The sequence below is a fragment of the Emydura macquarii genome, unplaced genomic scaffold (assembly GCF_026122565.2).
Source record: "Emydura macquarii macquarii isolate MOO-44397 ecotype Brisbane River unplaced genomic scaffold, CSIRO-AGI_Emac_v2 contig_383, whole genome shotgun sequence".
In the NCBI taxonomy this organism is placed as follows: Eukaryota; Metazoa; Chordata; order Testudines; family Chelidae; genus Emydura; species Emydura macquarii.
Window position 1 is genome coordinate 6,471,331 of NW_027130520.1, and position 26,099 is coordinate 6,497,429.

General features: G+C 42.3%; 1 protein-coding gene across 2 annotated transcripts in view; it reads left to right on the forward strand.

Annotated features, from left to right (window-relative positions):
* The window catches only part of SPAG1 (sperm associated antigen 1), a 62,839-nt gene extending 49,726 nt beyond the window's left edge, over nucleotides 1-13,113 (forward strand). For both annotated transcript variants that reach the window (XM_067537239.1, XM_067537247.1), the window contains exons 16-19: nucleotides 5,661-5,787; nucleotides 9,815-9,979; nucleotides 11,403-11,777; nucleotides 11,934-13,113. In XM_067537239.1, coding sequence (XP_067393340.1) covers nucleotides 5,661-5,787; nucleotides 9,815-9,979; nucleotides 11,403-11,777; nucleotides 11,934-12,065 — 799 coding nt within the window. In that variant the 3' untranslated portion in view covers nucleotides 12,066-13,113. The remainder of the gene's footprint in view (nucleotides 1-5,660; nucleotides 5,788-9,814; nucleotides 9,980-11,402; nucleotides 11,778-11,933) is intronic.
* The last annotated feature ends 12,986 nt before the right edge of the window (nucleotides 13,114-26,099 follow it).

The following is a 26,099-nucleotide window of genomic DNA, read 5'->3' on the forward strand; positions in this document are numbered from 1 at the left end:
CAAGGCCATCATCCAGGAAGGGCAGCTAGTAGCAAAAACATCTTTGCAATTGGCCCTTGATGCCGCTGACATGGCTGCCAGGACCATCTCCACAGCTGTGGTGATGAGATGGGCATCATGGCTTCATCTCTTGGTATTCCTGAAGGAGGTTCAGACCTCAGTGGAGGACCTTCCCTTTGAGGGTGTCAAGCTCTTCACAGAGAAGACCAACACCTCCCTTCACTCCTTGAAGTATTCCAGAGCCACTGTCAGATTACTGGGAATCTACACACTGTGGCAAAACAGACATTTTAGCCCTTAATACCAACAGAGGTTTTATTCCTCCCAATGGCACTATGAGCCCCAAAGGAAGAAATTCCCAAAACGGAAGCCTTTGGGCTCCCAGTCCTTTCAACAGGTGGATTGAGGCACTGCGAGACCTCTCCCTACTACTACATGTGCCTACACACCATTTGGCCACAGTTTGGTAGCGTTCTGCAGTGCCTGGGAGCACATAATGTCAGACAGATGGATCCTAGAGATCGTCAAATCAGGTTATTCCGTCCACTTCACCTCCCCTACCCCCTTCACAACATCCTTCCCCATCCCGCTTCAGGGACCCTTCTCACGAGAGTCTGCCATGACAGGAGATAGATCACCTCCTGCAGTTAGGAGCCATAGAATCAGTACTTCAGCACCTGTGAGGCAAGGGGTTCTACTTTTGTTATTTCCTAATATCCAAAAGGAAGGGAGTTTGGAGACCCATCCTGGTTCTCAGAGCTCTCAACAAGTTTGTCAAAGCTCAGAAGTTCAAGTTGGTCACCTAATTGACGATCATTCCATCACTGAAACAGAGAGATTGGTTTTCAGCCCTCGACCTACAAGACCCCTTCTTTCACATACTGCCAGCTCATTGATGTTTTCTCAGGTTCACTCTGGGACACGACCACTACCAATACAGAGTCCTCCCCTTGGGACTTTCATAGGCTCCAAGCATGTTTTCCAAAGGTTTTTTTTGGTGACTGCTCATTTACGATCACAAAAGATAACAATCTACCCTTACCTGGACGATTGTCTCCTTAGAGCTTGGTCACTTCAGGAGGCTTATCAAGCCACCGAGGACACGATATGCTTGTTCACAGAACTGGCCCTGTAGATCAATTCCCAGAAGATGACCTTCACACCAGTGCAACACTTAGAGTTCATATGGGCTGACCTCAGTGTGCTACAGGTCAAAGCCTTCCTACCTCAAGAAAGGTTTCTATCCCTGGTCTCACTTATAGAACCAGCTCAATGCAGCCCTCAAATGCCAGCCACAATCTACTTCCAGCTCCTGGGGCATATGGTGGCAAGCACGGTGGTGACTCCGCTTGCCAGACTTCATATGCCATGCCTGTAGCTGTGGTTCAGTTCGATTTTGCAGTCTGAACAGACACAGTCTGGACAAACCTGTCACTGCTCACCAGGATCAACAACTCCCTAGAGTGGTGGAAGAACCTGGCCAATGCATGCAATGGGACTCCCTTTTTTGAGGTGCCACCTTCATCTTTCCTTACCACCAACACATCCCTCATTGGATGGGGCATGCATTTAAACGGTCTTACAACACAAGGCAAATGATCACCTGCAGAGATATCCTTCCATATCAATCTCCTTGAATTGAGAGCGGTCAGGAACACCTGCGCCCGTTTCCTCCTTTAATAACAGGATCACATCCAGAGATCCTAATAGGCAACATAGTTTGCATGTGTTATATCAACTTACAGGGAGAAGCCAGGTTGCATTCCCTATGCTCGGAGGTGATGAAACTATGGAACTGGTGCATCTCTCATAATGTCACCTTGTCCGAAAGCTCGATGGCAGATAAACTCAATCGCAAATTCCCACATGACCACAAGTGGGAGATGCACCAGTCAGTACTTCACAATTTGTTTTCACAATGTGGAACACCGTCCGCAGATCTATTTGCCACTTACCAGAACAAGAAGTGTCCGCCATACTGTTCCAGAGCAGGGATTGGTCAGCACTCTCTGGGCGATGCTCTTCTCTTCCTGTGGGACAAGGACCTTCTTTATGCCTTCCCTCCATTTCCTCTTCTGTTGAAGGTCCCACTAAAGATAAAGAGAGGTGGAGCTTATGTAATTTTGGTTGCTCCCATGTGGCCAAGACAGATCTGGTACAAAATTATCTGATGGAGCTCGCGATGTGCCCACCAATCTCCCTTCTGGCCACTCCACACCTTCTCTTAGGAGAAGGGGTTTACCATACATCTCAACCTGGCAATCCTCCACCTCAGAGCATGGCTCCTACATGGTTGCTGTCCCAAGACAGCTCATGCTCAAAGGGAGTGCAAGAGGTTTTACTACATAGTGGAAAGTTCTCCACACGACACTCTTATTTGCAGAAATGTTCCAGATTTGGTGCACGTCCCAACAAATCTCTCCAGTGTCAGCAACTCTTCCACATATTCTGGAATATGCCCTGACCTTTTAAAAAAAAATTGGGGTTATCCCTGAGCTCTCTCAGAATCCACCTCGCATTTCACTAACGCTTGGAGGGGTAATCAGTACTATTGCACCCGACCACTAAAAGGTTCCTTAAGGAAATAACAAACCTCTTCCCTCAACCCTGACTTCCTCTACCCCCTCATGGGACCTAAATCTAGTGCTGAAAGGGCTGACTAGGCTTTTTTTAACCTTTCGTCACCTGTTCACTAGCATGCCTATTAATGAAAATGGTCTTTCTGATTTAAATTACCTTGACTAGCAGAATAGGGGAAATAGCAGCTCTGATGATACAACCTCCATACACAGTGTTCTTCACAGATGAGGTTATGCTCAGGCCTCATCTGAAGTTCATCCCTAAAGTGACCACCTCGTTTCACATGAAATCAGTCTGTTCGCCTTCCTGCCTTTTACCCTAAGCTTCACCAAGACAATATGGAGGCCATAGTGCATATCTTAAACATCAGGAGAGCCCTGGCATTCTACCTCAATAGCACAGAGCCTTTCAAGAAGTCCTCTGAACTATTTCTCTTCATGGCAGAAAGGTCTAAGAGCTCAGCGATACTAGCCCAAACACTCTCCAAGTGGGTCTCGAATTGCATCAGACAGTGCTACCAAATTCGTAATGTGTGTACGCATTCCAGAAGATCGATCTTCTCATCTATCACCTCCTTTAAGGATGTCCCCATCTCAGAGATCTGCACAGTGACAACATGGGCGTCAGTCCACACCTCTGCAGAACATTATGCGATCACCGGGGACTCTGCCTCTGATGCAGTCTTGGCTCCACAATACTGTCATCTGTGACTAACTCAACTCCGAAGTCCCAGTCCTCAAAGGGTGATACTGCTTGGGACTCAACTACAGTGAAGCACCCCTAGGGACACTACTTGAAGAAGAAGAAGTTACTGACTATGTGCAGTAATGATGGTTTTTCGAATAACTTCTTCATTGGGAAGAAAGGTATTCTCTTCATCCACCTTCAGTATTAGGGTGGCAAATTATCAGTCAATCATGGCCTGCTACTAATTCCATTTATGGGAGATGACTGTTTGTTTTTTTACAAGACTTTCTTGACTACAGAAGAAGGTCGGCAAATGGCATTTTAATGCAGGACCAAAATGTAGTCAAAAGAGGCCCTGAGGGAGTACTTGGCATTTTGGACTCTGCTGCCAGAGAATTGATATCTGCTGTGATTATGAGGAGGTACGTGTGATTTCATTCATCCTATCCAGATCTAGACACTAGGAGTAAGCTGGAGTACTCTCCTTTGAAAGGGAGGGTCTTTTCAGTGAAAAGACAGGCTAATTGATGGAAAAACTAAATGATACAAGATTGATGGTTTGCGCTCTTGGTTTGATTCCCTCTGTTGGGAGGATGCCCTTTATGCCTCCTTTCCAGTACCAGAGACAGTCCCATCCCTAGCCTTCATTGTTTTATTCTTTGTGGAATCAGAGACATCAACAATACCCGCAGCCTTTCAAAGGCAACACAGAAAGAGGACTTTGGATTCCTTAATTTCTTTACGGCTGATCAGGGATTGGTTTGCGATTCTTGCCTTAAAGGATGCATATTTTCATACATCGGTTTGTAACAATCATCACAAATATCTTTTGGTTTGCGGTGGACAGAAACCATTCCCAGTACAAGATGGACCCATTTGACCGCTCCACAGCACCCAGAATTTTTACAAAGTATCTCCCTTTATGGTAGTGGTTCACATGAGGGAATCAAGATGCTTTTGTTTACCCCCATTTGAAAGATTGGCTGCTGAAGGCCACTGTGCGCAGAGATCTGTTACTCCATATTGCTTTGATATCCAATCTCTTTTTGGACCTTGGACTACTTTGCAGTTGCCCAAAGTTTGACGTTGAACAGATTAGCAGTGACTACAGAGCTCTGGGAGCTAGGGTGGAGGGGCCAGAGGTGCAGGTTGTATTCTTGTCCATCCTCCTGGCTGAGGATCAGGGCCCAGTCATGGACACGTGCATTCTGGAGATAAATACATGGCTGCACATGTGGTGCCGATGGAAGGGCTTCAGCTTCCTCAACCAAGGGATGCTGTTCTGAGAAGGTTTGCTGGGAAGAGATCGGGTCCATCTGACCAACAAGGGTTAGAGTATCTTCATGCGTCTACTTGCCATTCTAATGAGCACTTTAAACTAGGCTCAAATGTGGCAGGTGACAGAAGGCCACAGACAAGTATTAAAAAAAGGCAACCTTAACAGAGGGTAGATATTGCAGGGAACACAAAAGATTACAATAGGATCATAGGAGCAACAAGAGGGAAATCAGTGGTGGAATCTGCTCACCATCTTAGATGTCTATACACGAATGCAAGGAGCATGGGGAATAAATAGAACTATTTTTGAGTTTTTAAGGAAACTCCTCTGGCATGCCTCATAGGTGAGACTAGGCAGGGCAGCCTAAGCCCAAAGCTGCTCTTTAACCCCTTATTGTGTTGTGCAGATTTCTATACCCAATTGCACAAATGAGTTTTATTGAATTTGTAATGTGACCTGAATGTAGTAACAGTATTTTGTTCCATTTTCCAAGATTATCAGTGTCTTTTATTTAAAAACTGATATGTGATAGTAACATCTGAAATATGGGGAAAAAATTCACAGAAAAATATTCATTTTTGGCAAGAAATAGGTAGAAATGGTAATGCAGCAGTATTAATTTTGAAAGAATTGCTTAATCCCATTAGCTGTTACAAACTAAGCAGGATTCGATTGGGTCAGTATTTGGATATGAGACCTCCAAGTAATACTTAGCTGCAAAGTGCTGCAGCAAGTAGTGGTAGTGATTTAGTAGGTGGCTTTCTTTTTTCCTTAGCCACTATCAAACTAATGCCCCATTACAGTATTGGGGGAATTATGCTGACATAGGCCTTGATCCTGCAAACATTTACCCATGTGTTTAATTTAACCGTGCAAGTTCCATTGCGTTTTGCTTGAGAAAAGGCTGTAGGAATTGGTCATGTGGAAATATTATAAACCCAATGCTGTAATAACTTGTGCTATAAATATTTTTGAAGCACTCCAAAGCTTTTTTTTAAAAAAAATAATTGGTGCTGAATTCTAACAAGCAACGTTGTTAACGTTTGAGAGTCAGAAACTGTTGGCACTGCAATATGTTACAATTCCCTTACATAGAACTGTATTCTATTGTTAGGGCTCTCTGTTACTTAAAACTGTGTCAATATGAAGAGGCTAAACAGGATTGTGATCGTGTTCTTCAGCTAGAAGACGCTAATGTCAAAGCTTTTTATAGAAGAGCTCTAGCATACAAAGGACTACAGGTAAGAAAAAAGAAGGCAGGTGTTCCTAAATATTTTTAAATGTGCAGGTATCTAGTTAAAAAGCAATTACAAGATTATAATGCATATGTAAATACAAGGGAGGTGTGGAAAGTTGGGTATTTATTAATGTTGGTAAAGCACTTGGCAAATGTAAAGCACTATAGAAATATTTTGGGGCCATAATCATTCTGAATAATAATTTCATGTAATTGATTCATGCATGCCGTAATGTCAGGTAATAACTCAGAGTTTTTGTTAACTGGGATTGAGTTAAACAAGATTCTACTGTTTTTTTAATTTTTTTCTTATACTCGCAGTCTCCTTCCCCTGCTGAGGTCTCACCAATGTAATGGTGAGCACCATTGAGCATGCAGTAAAGAATCGTTTGAAACCAAGTAATGCAGCAGACTGAATGTACACTGAATGTTGCCTTCATATGCTGTTATGATTTCCAAATGTAGGCCTTAGTAAGCATGATAGTTTTTGATGACAGATTCGTTTTCTTATTTAAAAAATCTGTAAAACTACAAGCAGTTAACAAATGAAAATTTCACTTTTCTGCAAAACCAGTGGGAAAACAAAACTTGCTTTGTGTTAAATGTTTTCCTTAACTCTATTAAGTAACCTGTAATTTGATCAGCTGCAATCTGTGTCATTGTAGTCCATAGAAATTAGTATAAGTGACCGTGAAACCTGATAGTGATTTAACCAGACAAACGGGTAGTCATAGATCAGTATTGCAGTTGTTCTTCTAAAATAATATAGGAAAAAAATACAAGAATCTAAGAAACTTTCCCCTGTTTTTTGTGTACTCTTGAAAAATGTTTGCAATTTTATTGAAGACATATGCAGAAATACACTTTACATAGTGTTGTGACATTCTGCCCCCTGCAATCTATACTAGTGTGTATCTGTGTCATCTCAGTTCCTCACTCTTGGGTCCCAATTTACCCCGCTTTGCTGTGTGAACCACCCACACCTGGGTAAGCCCACGCCCAGCTTCTTGTGAGTAATCAGTTCCTGATCTAGTGAAGGAGCGCTTCTCTCCAGCCACCCATGGGATAGACCCCCAGCAAACACCCCAGTCCCAGATGCAACCCCAGACACTGCCATCTTGCAGGGTGCAGTGCAATACACTGCACCCTGCAAGCTCATTTACATTTGTCCATCACTTTATCAAAAAAATTGATATGCACCAGCTCTGTCACTCTAAATGAGGTCTCTGCTCACACTCAATCCACATGCACTGTTTTAGATAAAACAAACAAATAAGTGTATTGATTACAGCAAGATTTTAAGTGAATCTAAGTCAGATTAATATAAATCAAAAGATTAATAATGAGTCAGGGAGTTAATCACAATTAACTAAAAGATAACTCATATCCTAAACTAAGATTAATATTTCAGTCTCTTTCAATCTATGATGTTAGCTTACCACACAGGCTGGTTGTGACATGTCTTGCAACCAGGCTCCTCCCTCCCCTCATAGGTAGTTGCCAGTCTTTGATATTGCTTGGAAGATAGATTCCAGGGTAGAGCCCTGAGACAAAGATGCCTCTTTCTTTTTAACAAGTTTCCTCAACATCTCCTGGAGTCAGGTGATCGTCCATGTTCAGCAATGGGTGTGAGTTTTCCCTTTTGGGCCAAAGTGCTCAAAGGTGCTTAGGCCAGTCCATTGTTCCTGTATGCATTCCTCTGCTGGGTGTGGAACCACAGCTTTGTGTTTGTCTGCATCTATCCAAGTCATGTGAGACATAAGTTTGGGGATATGACATAGCAGAGTTTCATATCTGCACACTCTAAGCATGGGCTTTTCATTTGATGAAGAATGCATTTTGAGGCTCTGACCTTGAGTCACTGAATCAAGGACCACTTGCTTTGAAATTAACATTTTACTTCCTATGCATGTACAAGTAATTCAGTTACAGTGATATTCATAATGTAATTGCCAGCTATTCATTATAATAGGGATGGATAAGTGAAAACAATACAGATAACATCCATTGGTTTTCAGAAAGGATAAGAAATTACTCGATGTGCAAACTAACACATCTTTGGTCTAAGGTTAAGTACAAAGATAGCAATCACAGGAAACAAATAGGTAAATATAATAACATAATTTCACTAGCTTTCATGCATGTGAAGCATACGTAATTGTTGGGTACATGTCATGTACGTGTAAACATGATAATATCCCCTTTTTGTTCTGTTCTAATAAGTGAATTGGTACACTTCCTTAAGGTTGTGACCTGAAGTGGTTAGCTGTCAGCACCACATCATCTAACTGACTTCAATTTGGAAAAGACATTCAAGCAGTGTTGCCGACTCCAAGAATTATAAATAACTAAACAAAAATGGAAGAAAACAACAAAACTGATCTCAGATGTGGAGGGAGAGATTGATTGATTTATGAGGAAAGAATTCAATATCTAAAGATGTAAAAGGGAGGAAGGAAAACGCACTATAAATATAAAGCTTTTTATAAATATATGAAGAGTATCCAAAGATGGAGTGAATTTTAATGTGGTATATGTAGATGTTAGTAAGATTATTGAGATGTTTTTGAGAGGGAGAATTTAGGGTGAGTAACAGGAAAAGTTCCTGCTAGTGAAATGAATAGGGCAGGCTATGAAATAGTCTCCAAAGGCAGGAGGGAGCTCAATTTAAATATAAAGAAATTACTTGGGACATTTAAAACTTAAATCTGAAGGTGGTCAAGATTGAAAGGATAAATAAAGAGATCAGGACGTGGAAGAAAAACAATTCTATACTGGAAGTTTACAACAGGAGAGACTGAGGAAGCTCCCTGCTACCATTCCCGTCCCTGCCTATCTCTCCTGTTGAAGCTGTTCCACTGTGGAGAAATAACTGAAAAAAGTCAGTGAAGCAGGGGGACAGAGTCATTCTCATGCTTCCTTCTCTCCTCCCACAATGATTTTTGTATTATTTATGCACAGTGGAACAGCTTCAACAGGAGAGGCTGAGGGAGCCCCAGAACAGAATAGCCATAGTCCAGGATTTAGGGCACTTATCTGAGAGGTGGAGATCCCTTTTCAAATCCCTCCTCCCCACTGGGCTAAAAGTTATAAGGGAGGTCCTCCTCACCCTCACCAAAACAGTGTAGGTGCCTAACTGCCCTCCCCAAAAAAGAAAAGGTTTGCAACTGATAATCCCAAGCAGAGGGAAATCTGGGAAGACATAGGCGCTTCCCTTGAGCCCGAATTTAGGTGCCTATCTCCAAGAGACAGGTGCAATTTAGCACCCTCCACCCCATCTTGATATCTGCCATTGGCTAGCTTAGGCGAGGAGTCTGGCAACATGCTGGTTTTTGTGGATCCCATTGTAAGGCGTCTATCTCTCCCCCTTTCATTGTGTATGAGTCTAGGCACTAAACTCAAGCTTTGTGAATCCTAGTCATTTTCTAGGCACCGAAAAGTTAGGCATGGCAATGCTCAGCATCACCACGCTGAAATTTCTTTGTGAATCTAACCCTTTGTGTCTAGCTGTTAACAGATTATGGAGCTGTAGCCTATTTGGCTGTTCCGGTGCATATGATGATTTGAGGGGGGTTTAATTAATATCAGTTTAAAACTTTGCATCTTGGCAGAATTTGTATGTTAAGTATAGCTGGACCATATTATATTAATCTTGAAAAGGTGTGACATTAAATATTGTGTCAGCAAATTGAAAATACACATAGAAGCAGCATTATTGAATAAATAATTCTCTAATGAAGGTGGATTTTCTGAAAGCAAATGATTCACAATTTAGATATTTACAGAGATCATCTGTAAATATTTAGCTGCATAAAATTAATTAAAGGTTACAAAGAACCCATTTAGCTTGTTTTCATTAGTAATATTGTACATGTTTAAGTCTAAATCTACATTCTTTCTGCCCATTCATTGTCAATATCCCAGCATTTTTTAAAATAATTGTGAAAGGGAGTGTGACAGTTACCTAATTCTCCTACTGTGTCATCTGGAATTGCTTTGTGAAAACAATCTTTTTCCCCTTTGACTTTCAGAATTACCAAGCCAGTGTTGATGATCTCAGCAAAGTACTTGTAATAGATCCAAATGTTGCTGAAGCAAAGAGTGAATTACAAGAGATCACCCAGTTGCTTAACCTTAAAAGTGAAGTTGGAGCCAGTAGTCAACAAAAGCAAAGGAAGAAAATAAAAATACAAGAGGTATTTCAGTTCTTTTGAAAAGCAGGCAGTATTGCAGTCACATACTTAAGAAGATTAAAATAGGGCTTTTGTTCTGTAATGTTGACAGATACTTTGAACTCGTACTACTTACATGCTTATGTTTATTCATATGCTTGCTATTTTTAAAAACATGCCAATGTACTCATGTCTTAAATGTGGTGTGTGTTGGTGTCAGTCAGACTCAATAATCAAGTCTGATTTTCCAGATTATATCCAAAATACCAGCAGAAATAAACCAATTGTAATGCCTAAACAAGAAACTTTTCAGATGGAATTAAAGTTGAGGACATGTTCCTTTTAAAAAAATAAACAAATCAGTAAGTATTCAAAATATCTGTCACATCTGGCAGTGCAACATTTCAATTTTCTTTCAAATTTTGTTTTTGGGAAGCCAGCAAGAGACTGTTCTGTCCAGGAGGCCCCTGTGACTGTGTGCTGTCAGAGGCTCTCTCTTTAGTTAGGTGTGGCAGTTTGATGGAAGAATGGAATACTAAGTATGCATTGGAGAAGTGGAGTGTGGGTGAAAAATCTAGTTTGTGGTCCAGTAAGCATGGGTGTCTGTCTTGTTTTGTTACAAGAAATGTGGCTACTGATCTATACAGTGTGACATTAGAATTTGGGCCTCTCATTTTAAAACTGTTGTATTAAAACTGGAACTGCAGATGATGATATAAACCCTTAGGGCCTGATTATGCAAGTGCTCCCATGCAGGAATCCCATCAAAGTCAAAGGAATTTTGGGAACTTCATGTAACTGGCATAAGCTAGAAGCTGGCTTTTTCATTTTAAACAAAATGTACTACCTCTGAGATCAAGAAACCTCCCCTAATAGCAACAAGTAGAGACCACAATTAGATTATTGAAGAGAGGAAAAGAATGGCAAACTAGGCACAAAGACATTACAATGTACCCTAAAATTTTTCCAAAAAGTTTTATATAAATTTCAAGAGATGCTAACCACTGAATTTTTATTGTTAACCCAATTTCATGACTCCTAATGTTTTGAAAAAGGTAGCATATTTTTAGTAGAAATGAGTAAAATACAGCTCTACTCTTGATCTGTAATTCACACAGATAGTATGTATATTCAAACTATTATGTTGTTGGTCCTATTTTTAGTTTTCCACCAGAAACTTGCAGCACCTTAAGAAAAGGGTGCAAAACACTAAACAAGTTTAAAATATCCATTGTTGACTAAGAAAAACAGCCTGTTTTACATGCAAGGCAAAAAATGGGACATAGAAGAAAGGAGAATAGCCATCATATTCTGAAAATCTTCCCTTAAGAGGAGGAAAGTGGTAAACTGTAATTTTAAGTGGTATCAGTGCTGGACATACTGTCATCTGGTTTATGAAACTTGAGATATTATATATGTCAAAATGATTTGTTGTTTTCTTGTGAAGGTGAACGAGAGTAATGAAGAGGAGAGACAGACTAGTTCTTCAGAGGATGGTGTGATTAATTACCAAGTTGCCAAAGAAAGAACTGAAAACAGTGAGCCATTGAAAATCTCTGAAAAATTGCTCATTTCAGAACCATCTAATGCCTATGAGTTTGGTCAGATTATAAATGCGGTGAATGCTAAGAAGGATGAAGCTGCCTGTGCAGATCTTTTAACCATTATTGATCCAAAAAAATTGCCAATGCTGCTAAGTAACAAACTAGAAGGGGATACCTTTCTGATCTTTATGCAGGCACTGAAATGTCATATACTTGGAAAAGACCCATGCCTTGTGTATCAGCACCTTCTTTATCTGAGTAAAGCAGAGAGGTTTAAGGTAAGAGCGTATCTTCAATGCAATTTCTCTCTGTGAAAATGTCAAGAAACTCAAAATGAATTCAATGCAATATAAAGCTTGTTAAATTTAGTATTTAACAGAAAAACAGAAGACTTATACCTAACTGCACTAACCATACAACATATATTTTTTCAGGTAGTGCTGACACTTCTTAGCAAGAACGAAAAAGAGCTGGTTCAGCAGTTGTTTGACTCTCTTTCAAAAAAGCAAAATCACCAGTTTTCTGTAGAAGACCTGGAGAGCCTTAAAAGAGTTTATGAACTTTAAACAGAATGTTAACTTTTACACACACTTACACACACACACACACACACACAAGTTGATGTTGGTAGGCTGAGTGTATGAACTATGCAGACTTGCATGGGATAAAGTCAGTCTTTTACCTGGATTGTTCAAGGTGCTGTATTTTTATAGTGTGTATAAAAAAACCAAAAAAAGTCCTTAGGGTACGGCATGTATCAGATTCCTAGCCATTCATTTGTCATATAATTTTAAGATCAGATTATATTTTCTTGTGCTAAAGAAGTGTCCTTAAGATAAGTGGGTTATTAGTTAGAAATAGCTTTACTAAAATGCTTGTCTGCATGGTGAGTTAGTCTGCCTCAGAGAGGTGTAAACTCTAGCGAGCACTGGCATGGGCCACTTGAACTGGCCTGTGTGGACCCTTCTGATCTGCATTAAAAGTTTCCTAGTGCGCATTAATCTTGTATTGCTTGAAATGGGACTACATTAACACACACGAGGGAACTTTTAGTGTGTGCCAGCAGGGTCCACGTGGACCAGTTAGTGCGCAACACATTAGTGTGCACTAGAATTCACACTCCTATAGTGCAGACTAACACACTGTATAGACAAGCCCTGCATTTACAAAAAATATTTTGTTAACTTTTCCTGATGTTAAATAACTGCTTCATGTAATATTTCTTGGAATGTACAAAAACCATATTTTTATACTGTTTGTGCAATACAGGTTAACAACAAAGATTAAGCAAAATAGATTAGTTTGTCATGGAACACTTCGAAGGAACATAATTGTTAAATTGTGAAGTTTTTTAAATGGAGAAGAGTATAATAATTTATAGTTATACATATAGAACATTTTTTGTGGCAGGATTGCTGATACTTTTGTACTGTTTTTGAAAATGGTGCCTAATGGTAGTGACACAATTCTTCATTGATGGATCCTCCGTTGTATGTTTGTTGAAATACTATATGCTAGCTTAATATTTTATTCAGTTGTAAATTAATTTTTGCTTAATTTATCCTAAGAAAAAGTGACTGCAATTAGAAATAAAGATACTTGACTCTTCTGAAATTTACATAATTATTTAAAACATCATCAACTCTGGTGTTTTCAGTCATGCTTGTGAAGATAGAAACAAAACTTATTTAGTTTGTAAAACTATTTAACAGTTCTGCTTTGTTTTGAGTTGTGCTATACTGACATTTTCATATTTGAAAGCGGAGGAGCTATATTTTAAAAAAGAAGTGTTTTCCCCTTTAACTCAGTTTCTTTTTTTAACTTGACCACACTCCATCCCCAGTGTTCCTTAAACCTCTAGGTGCTTTATGAAAATGAGAGCGCTTGGGACTGTTATTTTCATGTAAATTTGTCTCAGGCATATATTAGTACAAAATAAATTTTTCTCTAAAGGTATAGAAAAGCAGCGGCACAGCAGCCAGCAAACAGAGCTGTTAAATAGGGAATTCAAGTGGGAGTTCTGTTGAAAGAGAAGGGACAAGGCAAGTCCCTGTTCCTTAAGGGCAGTGAGTGAGTTTTTGTGTGTATTGTATGTTTTTTCTGTTTTGTGGTTTGTTTGGGTTTTTTTCCTGTTCCGTTTGCAGAGGCTAGCAGGGGGCAATATTCTGTGAGAGAAGCAGAACCGTGATTAGTGGACAGGGCTTCCCTGATTAGGGGTCCTATAAATGCAGCCAGCAGCACAGGAGCCAGCAAACAAAGCCATAAATGGGAGTTTGAGTGGGAGATTGTAAGGGGAGTTTGGGGGAGGGTGTGTGTGGTTATTCTCGTTTTGTTTTGGTGTGTTAGGTTTTTTGGTTTTGCTTGTGGCTTTTTCTTTTTCCTGAACAGGACTTTAGGTGGGAAGGCTATGACAGATACAGAGGCAACCATGATAGTGACCCAAGGAATGGAAAAGACCATGAAGATAACTGGATGTGGAAGCTGCGGGATGTACATGATCCTGGAGCAAGTACGTGAAAAAAGCTTCATTTATATGAAGTGCCACCTGATAAAGCTGATGGAAGAGAAGAGCCGAGCTTTGGAGATACAGGTGGAAACTGTGGTTGAGTTTTGAAGGGGATTTGAGCAGATGGTGGAGGGAAAGGTGAGAGGAGGCTGAAGGGAAAAGTTAAGACTCAAAGATGCAAGCTGGACTAAAGAGCTCTGAGGGGAGACTGCTGCGTGAGGAAAGTGGACGGTGGAAGCATGTGACATGAGAACCAGGTAGAGGAAAAGACTGACCAGTGAAGGAAAAATAGAGCTCAGAAACAGGTTTGTTGAGTTGGAAAACAAAGAAGGGACACAGCAGGCAGTAACTGAGGCCATGTCTACACCGCCGAGGGAAGTCGACTTACTTTAAGCCAAGTTTCAGCAGCCGATTTTTAGAAGTCGCAGCAACGTGTATACACTATGCTGTTTGCGCAGGTCTCCTGCGTTTACACTGAGCACTCTTAATTCGAATTGCAAAGCAGTGCAATGTGGGTAGCTATCCCACAGTGCAACTAGTCGTGGTGGCTGTTGGGACGAGTGTCATCGTCCAAGGATGCAATGCTGCTTCCCCTTCTCTTCTTCCCCTCCCTCCCCCCCAAACAAACAGGAAAAATATTTTTGCGCCGTTTTTTTTACTCCCCGCGCTCACCATTGCTGCAGAGACATGGAGTCAGCTCAACTCTGCACTATTATTGTGAGCGTGACAAATACATCGCGGCTTATCATCAATTATTTTCGAAATAGAGCAAGAAGCCAAAGCACAGACAACACAGATGCCACCGAGGCTGCCCTGCTACAAGCCATCGAGGAGCACAATTCTTGGTTGCTGCAGGCTGTAATGAGTCATCTGCAGTCCGTGGAGCGCCAGTTCTGGTGCAGGGAAACAAGCACAGACTGGTGGGACCACATCGTTATGCAGCTGTGGGATGATGATCAATGGCTGCAGAACTTGTGTGCGAAAGGCAACTTTCCTCTAACTGTGCTTGGAGCTGGCCCCGTCCCTGAAGCATGTGAATACTTGCTTGAGACAAGCTCTGGCAGTGAAGAAGAGCGTCTGCATCGCTGTCTGGAAGCTGGCAACCCCCGACTGTTACCGCTCGGTTGGGAATCAATTTGGAGTCGGTAAATCTACAGTGGGCATCGCAGTGATTCATGTATGCAGGGCCATCAGTAGGCTTCTGCTACAAAGGATAGTGACTTTGGGAAATGTGCAGGACATAGTGGAGGGGTTTGCCATGATGGGGTTCCCAAACTGCGGGGGGGCCATTGATGGGATGCAAATCCCTATCTTAGCGCCTGCCCACCTTCCAACCGAGTACATAAACCGCAAGGGGTACTCTTCCATGGTCCTGCAGGGGCTTGTGGATCACAGGGGTTGTTTCACTGACATTTATGTGGGGTGGTCTGGGAAGGTGCATGACACGCATATTTCGTAATTCGGGGCTGTTCTCTAATATGCAGGCGGACACTTTTTTCCCAGACCAAAAGATTCAAATTGGGGGTGTGGAAATGCCCATAGTGATCCTGGGGGATCCTGCTTACCCCTTGCTCCCTTGGCTAATGAAGCCGTACACCGGTCACCTTGGCAGCGACAAGGAGTGTTTTAATAAGAGGTTAAGCAGGTGCAGAATGGTTGTAAAATGTGCCTTTGGGCGTTTAAAAGGTAGATGGAGGAGTCTCCTCACTAGGTTGGATATGACTGAGAAGAACCTCCTTTCTGTGATATCTGCGTGCTGTGTTCTTCATAATGTGTGTGAAGCGAAGGGTGAGAGGTTTCCCCATGGTTCGGCTGTGGAGGCAGAAAGACTGGCTGCCAATTATGAGCAGCCAGATGCCAGCACTACGCTGAGAGCTAACCGCAGAACGCTTTTCATTAGGAAAGCTTTGAAAACCAGGTTCTGCAATGAGATGCAGGATTGATTTCTGTTCCTGTATATTGTTTGCCTTTGGTGAAACCACCCTCCCTCGATATTTGTACCCACCAAATCCCTCCAGAACAAGATATGATTTAATAAAGAAACGTGTTGAAATGATGCTTTATTTTATTTCTGAACATTCAAGTCATGAGGGAAGGGGGGAGTGTTCATTCACTGTCTCAAGGGGTAGGGTGGTAGTTTGCTCGACAGTTGTCAGCGTGGCCCCTGCTGCTTTCTGCTTGCCTCCACCGGGGTGGAGGCGAGCATGTGCTGCAGCCTGGACAGTCTCCTCTGAGACCTCTTGGGGGCGGAGGAGGGGGAGGGCAGCAAAGCCCTTGGTTGAGGAGCATTATGGAGGGGCTGCAGCGGGACACTGTCCTGTCTCCGCTCCTCCTGAAATTCCACAAGCCGCCGGAGCATGTCTGCCTGGTCCCGCATGATTCACAGCATCTCCTGCATGGTACTGAGATCATGCTCCATTATTTCGCTGCGACTCTCCTTGTCCATGTCCATATTCTGGCACAAGGTCAGCCGCCACGCTCTTTGTTCTGTTTCTGCGGCCGCTGAGGCATTCATGAGCTTGCCAAACATGTCATCTCTGGTTTTTTTTTCCTCTTTCTAATCTGCGATAGTTTTTCCACAGCATTTCTTGACGGTCGGTCCAATGCCGAGGTGTCTACAGAATGAAAGAAAAATAACAAAGTAGCTACTGTTAGCATAGTGAAGAAAATGATACTACTGTAACAATGTAGAAAATTATCCCGTAATACAATGTGGACAATGATCCCCTGCTACAATATAGACAATAATCACCATGCAGTGCACAGGGCACACACAGAGCCTCATTCCATTCCTGATGTCCCAGAATGGTCTGCTCGCTGTGCCCTTACAGAGGGGATCTGAGGACAGCGTGGTGGTGGGCGGGGGAGGCTCTGCTGGTATTTTAAACCCTTACAGAGAGGAACTGTGGAGAGCGTGGGGTGGGAAGTCTATGCTTAAAACAAAGATTTGCTGGACGCAGTGGGGAACCAGCAGTGTTCGGCCATGATGCAGGCTCCATTGATTGCAGCAAAGTATCCTGCCGTGGAGGAAGGAACAAGGCAGCCCTCCCATGTAAAGTTTTGCGAAGGATAACAGATTACACATACATGAAAGTTTCCGTGAGATATCAACTGATGATAAACATAGCAGTTCTCATCACATAAATAAACGGTTCCCTGGGTAACCCCACAGTACAGTCACCGAAACACCTGAAATCCCCTGCCTGACCCCCACCCCCCAATGTAAAAGGACAGAACCGCTAAGAAGAAAAAAAAACCTCACCAGATGTGCCTTCCCCAGGATCATTAGTGCTGTCCTGTGTGATGCTGGACTGCTTGGGGGTCAGGAACACCCCGCTGTCCTGCACCCTGCTTTCCTCAGCCGCCTCCTCATCCACGGAGTCCTCATCATTGTCCATGGACTGTGACCTAGCAGAGGTATCGATGCTGCGTGGAGGCACCATGGTGGGATCGCCACCGAGAATTGCATGCACCTCATCATAGAAGCGGCATGTTTTGGGCGAGGAGCCAGAACGGCTGTTAGCTTCCCTCACTTTCTGATATGACTGGCGCAGCTCCTTGATCTTCACATGGCACTGCTGAGCGTCCCTCTTGTGTCCCTTCTCCAGCATGCCCTGGGATATCTTCCCATAAATGTCCAGATTCCTTTTGCTGGGTCTGAGCTGAGCCAGAACGGACTCCTCGCCCCACAGCCCGATGAGATTTAAGACCTCTGGTCGACTCCATGCTGGAGTGTGTTTGGGCTTTGCAGTAGCCATGCGGAGAACAGTGATAAAGCTCTCTCCACGCTGGCAGCACAGGAAATGAAAATTCAAATTTTCCTGGGGCTTGAGGAGAGGGGACATTTCTTGGTAGCGTGACCAAAGAGCAGCACAGCGCGACTATCCAGAGCGGTCAAAACAGGGCATTTTGGGATACATTCCCGAGGCCAATAAATTGGATTTAAGTGACATTGTGTCTACACTGACACTAAATTGATTTAACAAATTCGATTTAGGCACTACGCCACTTGCAGAGGTGGTCTTATTAAGTTGATTTTCCAGGCGATTTAATTTGAATTAACAGTGGTACCAGTGTAGACGCTGGTATACATAGGTCAACGTAAGTGACTTTACGTTGACCTACGTTGCCAGTGTAGACCAGGCCTGAAGGTGGGAGAGCAAGAAAGAAGAGACAAGTGGCTAGTCCTATAAGAATAGGGGAAGAGGCAGTGGAGATACCCTGTATTCTTCTGGGGCCTGAATTATGGGTAATTTGCAGAAGATTGCAAGGGAGAATAAAAGACAAGAGGATTTGCAGCTGGAAGGAACCGGAGGAAGGCTTGGAGAATCACACCATCATCAGGAAAAAGGCAGGTCTACATGATTGGTGACTCTTTACTAAGAAGAACAGACAGGCCTGTCACCAGAGTTGATCTGGAGAACAGAATGGTATGCTGTCTACTGGGAGCTAAGATATAGGATGTGGACCTGAGGCTGAAGAGGATCCTAAAGGCAACAGGAAAGAATCCACTGATCATTCTTCATGTGGGAACAAATGATGCAGCTAGATTCTCACTGGAACGTATCCAGGGAGACTATCCCAGGTTGCAGAAGACGCTTAAGAAGATGAAGGTTCAGGTGATCTTCAGTGGGATTTTACTTGTTCCTAGAGGAGGAGAACGTAGGCAAGACAAGATTATGATGCTTCACAGATGGCTCAGGCAGTGTGCTGTAAGCAAGGCTGAGAGATGTTTGACCACTGGAATGCACTGGATGGACTCCACCTGAATAGGGAGGGAAATAGAACAGAAACAACTAAGATGTTTATACACCAATGCAAGAAGCCTGGGTAACAAAATGAAGGAACTAGAACTACTGGTGCAGGAAGTGAAACCGGATATTACAGGGATAACAGAAACATGGTGGAATAGTAGTCATGACTGGAGTACAGGGATTGAAGGGTATATGCTATTCAGGAAAAACAGAAATAAAGGTAAAAGTGGTGGAGTAGCATTGTATATTAATGATGAGTTAGACTGCAAAGAAATTAGAAGTGATGGAATGGATAAGACAGAGTCTGTTAGGGCCAAAATCACTTTGGAGAAGAAAGTTACTAGAGGTTACCCTGGGATAGTGCCTGGAGTACACTACAGATCTCCAAGATCCGATTTGGATATGGATAATGACCTCTTTAATGTTTTTAATGCAATTAATGCTACTGGGAATTGTGTGATAATGGGAGACTAACTTCCTGGATATAAATTGGAGGACAAGTGCTGCTACTAATAGTAGGGCCCAGGTTTTCTTGGATGTGATATGATAGATTTCTTCACCAAATAGTTGCTGAACCAACAAGAGCTGATGCCACTTTAGATTCGGTATTGGTGCGTGGTGAGGACCTCATAGAAGAACTGGTTGTAGGTGATAAACTTGGTTTGAGTGATCATGAGCTAATTCAGTTTAAACTAAATGGAAGGATAAACAGAAATAGATTTGCAACTAGGGTCCTTGATTTAAAAAAGGCAAACTTCAAAAAATTAAGGGAATTAGCTAGGGAAGTGGAGTGGACTAAAGAACTCAAGGATCTGAATGTGTAGGAGGCTTGGAATTACTTTGTCAGTCACAGAAACTATCTGAAGCCTACATCCCAAGCAATCGGAAAAAATTCATAGACAAGGGTTACAGACCAAGCTGGACGAGGAAGTATCTCAAACAGGTGATTAAGAGAAAGTGGAAAGCCTGCAAGGAATGGAAGATGGGATGGATCAGCAAGGAAAGCTACCTCTTGGAGGTCAGAAAGTGTAGGGATAAAGTGAGAATTGCCAAAAGCCAAGCTGAGTTGGGTCTTGCAAAGGAAGTTAAAACCAATAATAAAAGGTTCTATGGCCATATAAATAAAAACTAAAAACAAAACAAGGAAAGAAGTGCCTCTGTTAAACACTGAGGATGAGGTAGAGATTAAAAACAATTTGGCATGGCCCAACACCTGAACAAATACTGTCTCAGTTTTTAATAAGGCTAATAGAGAACTTCGGGGTAGTGGCAGTGTGGCTAATGGATATGAAGATATGGAGGTAGAAATTATTGCATCTGAGGTGGAAGTCAAACTCAAAACAACTTAATGGGACTAAATCAGGGGAATTGGATAATCTCCATCCAAGAATATTGCAGGAACTGGCACATGAAATAAAAAATCCTGGTTATTGGGCTTGCAATAAATTTGTAAACTTGCGGGTTGTACCCTCCGACTGGAGAATTGCTAATATAGTTCTTATTTTTAAGAAAGGGGAAAAAGTGATCTGGGAAACTACAGACCTGTTAGTTTGACCTCAATTGTATGCAAGATCTTGTAACAAATTTTGAAAGAAAAAGTTGTTAAGGACATAGAGGTAAATGGTAATGGGGATAAAATACACGATTTTACAGAAGGTAAATCGTGCCAGACCAACTTGATCTTCTTAGAGAAGGTAACTGAATTTTTTAGACTAAGGAAAAGCAGTAGATCTAATCTACTTGGATTTCAGTAAGGAATTTGATTCTAGATGGGAAATTATTTGTTAAATTGGAGAATATGGGGATTCATATGAGAATTGAAAGGTGGATAAGGAACTGCTGATTAAAGGGGAGACTACAATGGGACATACTGAAAGGTGAACTGACAGGCTGGAGGGAGATTACTAGTGGAGTTCCTCAGGGATCGGTCTTGGGACCAATCTTATTTAATATTTTTATTAATGACGTTAGTACAAAAAGTGGGAGTGTCCTGATAAAATTTGTAGATGACACAAAGTTGGGGCAGATACTGCTAAAATAGAGGAGGACTGGAATATCATACATCTGGATGACCTTGGAAACAGGAGTAACAGAAATGGGATGAAATTTAATAGTGCAAAGTGCAAGATCATGCACTTAGCAAATATTCTTGTTAGTCCCTATAAGCTGTGGATTTATCAGTTAGAAGTAACAGAGGAAGAGAAAGACCTGGGTGTATTGGTTGAACACAGAATGACTATGAGCCACCAATGTGATGTGGCCGTGAAAAAGGCTAATATCTCACTTGATGCATCCTAGGTCTGCATTTCCAGTAGAGATTGATTGGATAGTGTTAGTACCATTATACAAGGCACTGGTGAGCCCTCATATGCACTACCGTGTGCGTGTCTAGTTTCCCTTGTTTAAAAAGGATGAATTCTAACTGGAACAGGTGCAGAGAAGGGCTACTAGGATGATCTGAGGAATGGAAACCTACCTTATGAGAGGAGACTCAAAGAGCTTGGCTTATTTAGCCTAACCAAAAGAAGGCTGAGGGGAGATATGATTGCTTTCTGTAAATACATCAGAGGAATAAATACCAGGGAGGAAGAGGAGTTTAGTTAAGGTATGCGCCAATGTGAACACAAGAACAAATGGATATAAACTGGCCTTCGACAAGTTTAGGCTTGAAATTTGATGAAGGTTTCTAAGAATTAGAGGAGTGAAGTTCTGGAACAGTGCCTTCCAAAGGGAGCGGGGGTGAGGGACGGCAGACAAAAAACCTATCTGGCTTTAAGACTGAGCTTGATAAGTTTATGGAGGGGTTGGTATGGTGAGACTGCTCACAATGGCAGGTAGCCGATCTGTGACTGCTAGCAGCAAATATCTCCAATGGCTGGTGATGGGACATCAGATGAGGAGGGCTCCGAGTTATAGATAATTCTTTCCCAGGTGTCTGGCTCATGGGTCTTGCTCATATGCTCAGAGCCTAACTGACTGCCATACATGGAGTTGGGAAAGAATTTTCCTCCGAGTCAGATTGGCAGAGACCTGGGGGGTTTCGCCTTCCTCTGCAACATGGGGCAGGGTCACTTGCAGGTTTAAACTAGTGTAAATGGTGGATTCTCTCTAACTTGGAGTCTTTAAATTATGATGTGAGGACTTCAGTAATTCAGCCAGAGGTTATAGGTCTATTACAGAAGGGGCTAGTGAGATTCTGGGGCCTGCAATGTGCAGGAGTTTAGACTAGTTGATTGTGACAGTCTCTTCTGGCCTTAAATTCTATGGGTATAATCTATGGATTCTCTCTTTGGCTCTGAATATTTAGGCTAACTCAATTCATTAACATACAATTGAGTAAAGACTTCTGTCTCAAGGCAAAGTTGTCAGGAGTGTGTTGTTGATTTTAGGAGGTGTTTTTTTTTTTTTTTTTTTTTTTTTTTTTTTTTTGAAAGTATCTGATTATGTAAGTGATTTCTCTTTAACAGCTTCTTCCTGAGTTTGTCATATGTTCAAGAGATTGAAACTTATAGATGAACGAACCTGGTTGCCTGTAACCAGTGATTCACCTATCCTGCAAATTACCAGGCATTCAAACTCATTTTTTCTCATTGTGGCAAGATGCTTAGTTTGCGAATTCCCTATGTTTTGACCTTTTCTTACAGAGTTTTGATTACGTTTTGGTCAAGCCTCTTCCTATGTAAACTAATTCTTTAAATGTGTTTGAAAACTTCACTGGTTTTCACCTAGTGGAACTGAAAATCCTCCTTCTTAGTATAATACTCCGATCTGTAACTAATTAACTAAAGAAAATTTAGGGAGAAAAGTCTAGACTCGCTTTTTATTAATTATTATGGGTTGTTATTAGTTGTCAGAGTCATTGTCGCTTACAAAATCCTGCCAAAGTTTTTCCTCCAGCTTTTTTTCCAGTCAGTTGTTTGAGAATCTTTGTCCCACAAGATTTGGTACAACATCAGATATTGAATACTGATGTGTAACGAAGTCATGTGATGACCCCCATATCTACAAACGACTTTTCAGGATATATCATTCCCACTGTTAATTATATGTTAGGCTCAGGTCTGGAAAAAAGTTAATTTTGTTGCCTTTGTAGACTGTTTCTTTGTTTACCCAGATCATGCTCAGAATCTGCCCTATATTCTTTCAAGTTTCTGACTTACAGTGAAGGAAACCAGTAGCTTTTTCTATCATGCTAAAATTATATTTTAAAAACAACCCCATTTCCTTACCTAGCTTACTAATAACACATTAGATTATTAAAACTACAAAGATTTTTAAAATGTAAAAAGTGGTTATCTACCTTTCTCTGACTGTTGTTCTTTGAGGTGTGTTGCATGTGTTCATTCCACTGTAGCTGTGTACATGCCTCGTGCACAGTTCTTGGAGAACTTTTTCCCTCAGCAGTACCTGAAGGAGAGGCTCAAGTGCCCTCTGTTGCCATATGCCACTGTGTGTTGGTATAAGAGGTCAGAACCATCTCCAACTCACCTCTGTTCCTTCGAGCTGGATAGAGTTCGATAAAGAGGGGAAGGAGGATGGGTTGTAGAATGGACATGTGCAACACATCTTGAAGGACAACAGTTTTTTCTTCTTCTAGTGCTTGCACATGACCATTCCCCTGTAGGTGACTTTCCAACAGATAAACATGGAGGTGGGCTCAGTGTCTACCTGAACAGTAGTTATAGGACTACTTGTCCAAAATTTGCATCAACCCTGGTCTGAGGGGAAATGGCATAAAAGTGTGGACTGATGATTAAGTTGCTGCTTTACAAATGTCTACTATGATTGGCATTCACTCCAAGAAAGCACTGAAGTTGCCTGTGCTCTAGTAGGATGTGCCGGTATCCTACCTGGTGGGGCTATATTAGCCAATTGGTAGCATCAACAAATGCACAAAAAGATCTGGAATGATTCTCTGAGTGGAAACTGGTGGGAATTAGTGGGAACTGTTCATGCTAAGTGCTTTCCACAAATCCTGGGTAACAGTTCTCCCATTGTATTCTAACCCTTGGAAGTGTGTGGCATAAATGGGTATTCCTAGAGCTCTAAAGATATGTACTCTATGCTTTAGAGATGTTTATTGTACCCCAATCATTTCATTTTATCCAAAATGTCAATGCCTTGGGGCCTCAAAGATGCTGCAGGCAAGATGAAAAAATCCTGCACCAGTTGACATGCTAGGCGTCTGGGAAACTCTTTATAGCAGTCCTTAGAGGCAGCAGAGGGAGAATGTATGAGCCTCAGCAGAGGAAAATTTGCAAAGTGAGATTCTATTCTTCTACAGGGTATCCTTTGGTAGGAAGGCGCTACTGGGTTGATTGCCACATAACTCCTTTGTTTATAAAGCTCTTGCTTTAAATGGGGTAAACTTTGCTCATTTCCCCCCCCTCACCCCCCCACACACACACCCCTACTGCCACGATTCACTGCTCACTACTTTTAGTAATGAATGAGGAGAGAAGCTGGTAACAAAATTATCAACCCACTGTGGTAGCCTGGTAAATGACTAAGGCTGTAAGAAAATCAAGGACCATGATTTTGTTGCTTTAACCACAACTTTTAGCAGACATTGCAACTATTTATAGCTGCCACAATTTCAACACAGCCAGCCCCTGGATGCTGCTGCCAGTGGCAGGGATCACCTTCTCCACGGCTGGCTCTGTGCACCGCTGCTCCCCCGCAACAAGGAGAACATGACAGAGGGGGCAGCCAGGCAAATTTGTGTGTGTGGCATTGTGATCAGATGTACAGATTTGCAATGCAGGGGTGCCATTTCAAGCCAGATGGTTTTCCTTGTCAGTGGGAAGCAGAGGCACATAGAGCCATCTGCAGAGAGGTTGGTCCTGCCATTGGCAATGGCATCCAATGGCTGGTGGTGCTGAAATGAGCCCCTAACCTGGTAGGGAACTGCAGCATGGGAGGAAGGAGAGCCTGTGCTGCCCAGTCTGTGCTCTTCTGTATGGTCCAGGTTGCTAGGGCAACTCCCTCCTCGGGTGTCTGGGGTGGGGGAAGCAGGGCTGGATGTGGGTTGGAGTTGTGGTTTTGGTGTAACCTTACCAAATCTGCAACTTTAGCAAAGTGTGGTCACAACCAACCGTTAAACCAAGAAAACATAACTTTAAATGACCTGAATATAAACTGAAAGTTTTCACTAAAGGGAGATGTAGACATGTATTGCCTCAAGATTAGGTTAATACATTGTCTTGATGCTAATAATGGGGTATTGGAGTGTTTCAATAGTTGTGGAGGAACTCTTCTGGTGGTCTAAACTGAAGGATGGAGCTTAGCCCTAGAACTTCCAGCAACAACATTGGACCATCTCCAAATTCTATAGTTGGGGAGCATTAACTCGTTAGTCATGAATTTGAGAGACGCTGCTACCTGAAAAAAAATGATCAGGTAAGAAATTTTTTATTCACCCCCCAGTGCCAAGGTCACACCTTATATCTTGCTCAAGGGGGCAGGTGATTGCCACAGGCTGCTTTGGCTGCATCTGACATGGCTGCATGCACCATGGCCACATGTACGGTAATGTAAAGGTCCTAATGGCTCCAGTCAGTGCAGATGCCCAAAGAGTTTCAAACAAATATAGGCTCTTTCCTTCAAAGGCTGTGACCTTTTCAGCTCCAACACGGATGAGGTCATCCATCTTGCATCTCTAGGCTTGTACACCTCGGCCAGAAGAATAAAGCAAGCCATACTTCAAAGCTCCTTTAGGTAGCAGGCTCTGCCCAATGGTATTATAACTAACAGATTGTTTCAGGATCACTGACGAAGAAGCAGAGAATTCCAATGCAGATGACTCAGTGCCATGTCTTCATCTGCTCTGCACTCCACGTCATCTTCTCTGTAGCTGGTATGCTGCCATAGTTGAGAGCCTGGTGGAACGTAGGGAGGATCTATACCTGTACTTCCTTTCTCCCCTCCCTTTTTGGCAACAGTTTTTCCTTTTTCCAGGAGATATGAGCTGGCATCACCAAGGACTAGCTCATCTTAACATTTGTCAGCAAATGGTATCGCATACAGTTCTAGGCCTCTCCTACCCCCAGCCTCCGTCCCTGGTCCTCCTTTTGGCCCTGGTCATGGATACTGTTGAACCTGAAGGGCACTCCCTTCTGCAACTTGGCGCAGTGGAGGAGATACCTGTAACATTCAGGGGCATGGTGTTTTATTCGTCTTTATTTCTAATCCCAAAGAAAAGAGGCATTGATGCCCCATCCTGGACCTTCAATGTCTCAATGAGTTCATCAGTTTTAAGTTCAGGATGATGGCTCTAACCTGTATAATTCCCTCATTAGATCCTCAAGACTTGTTTGCAGCTCTGGAACTTCAAGACACCT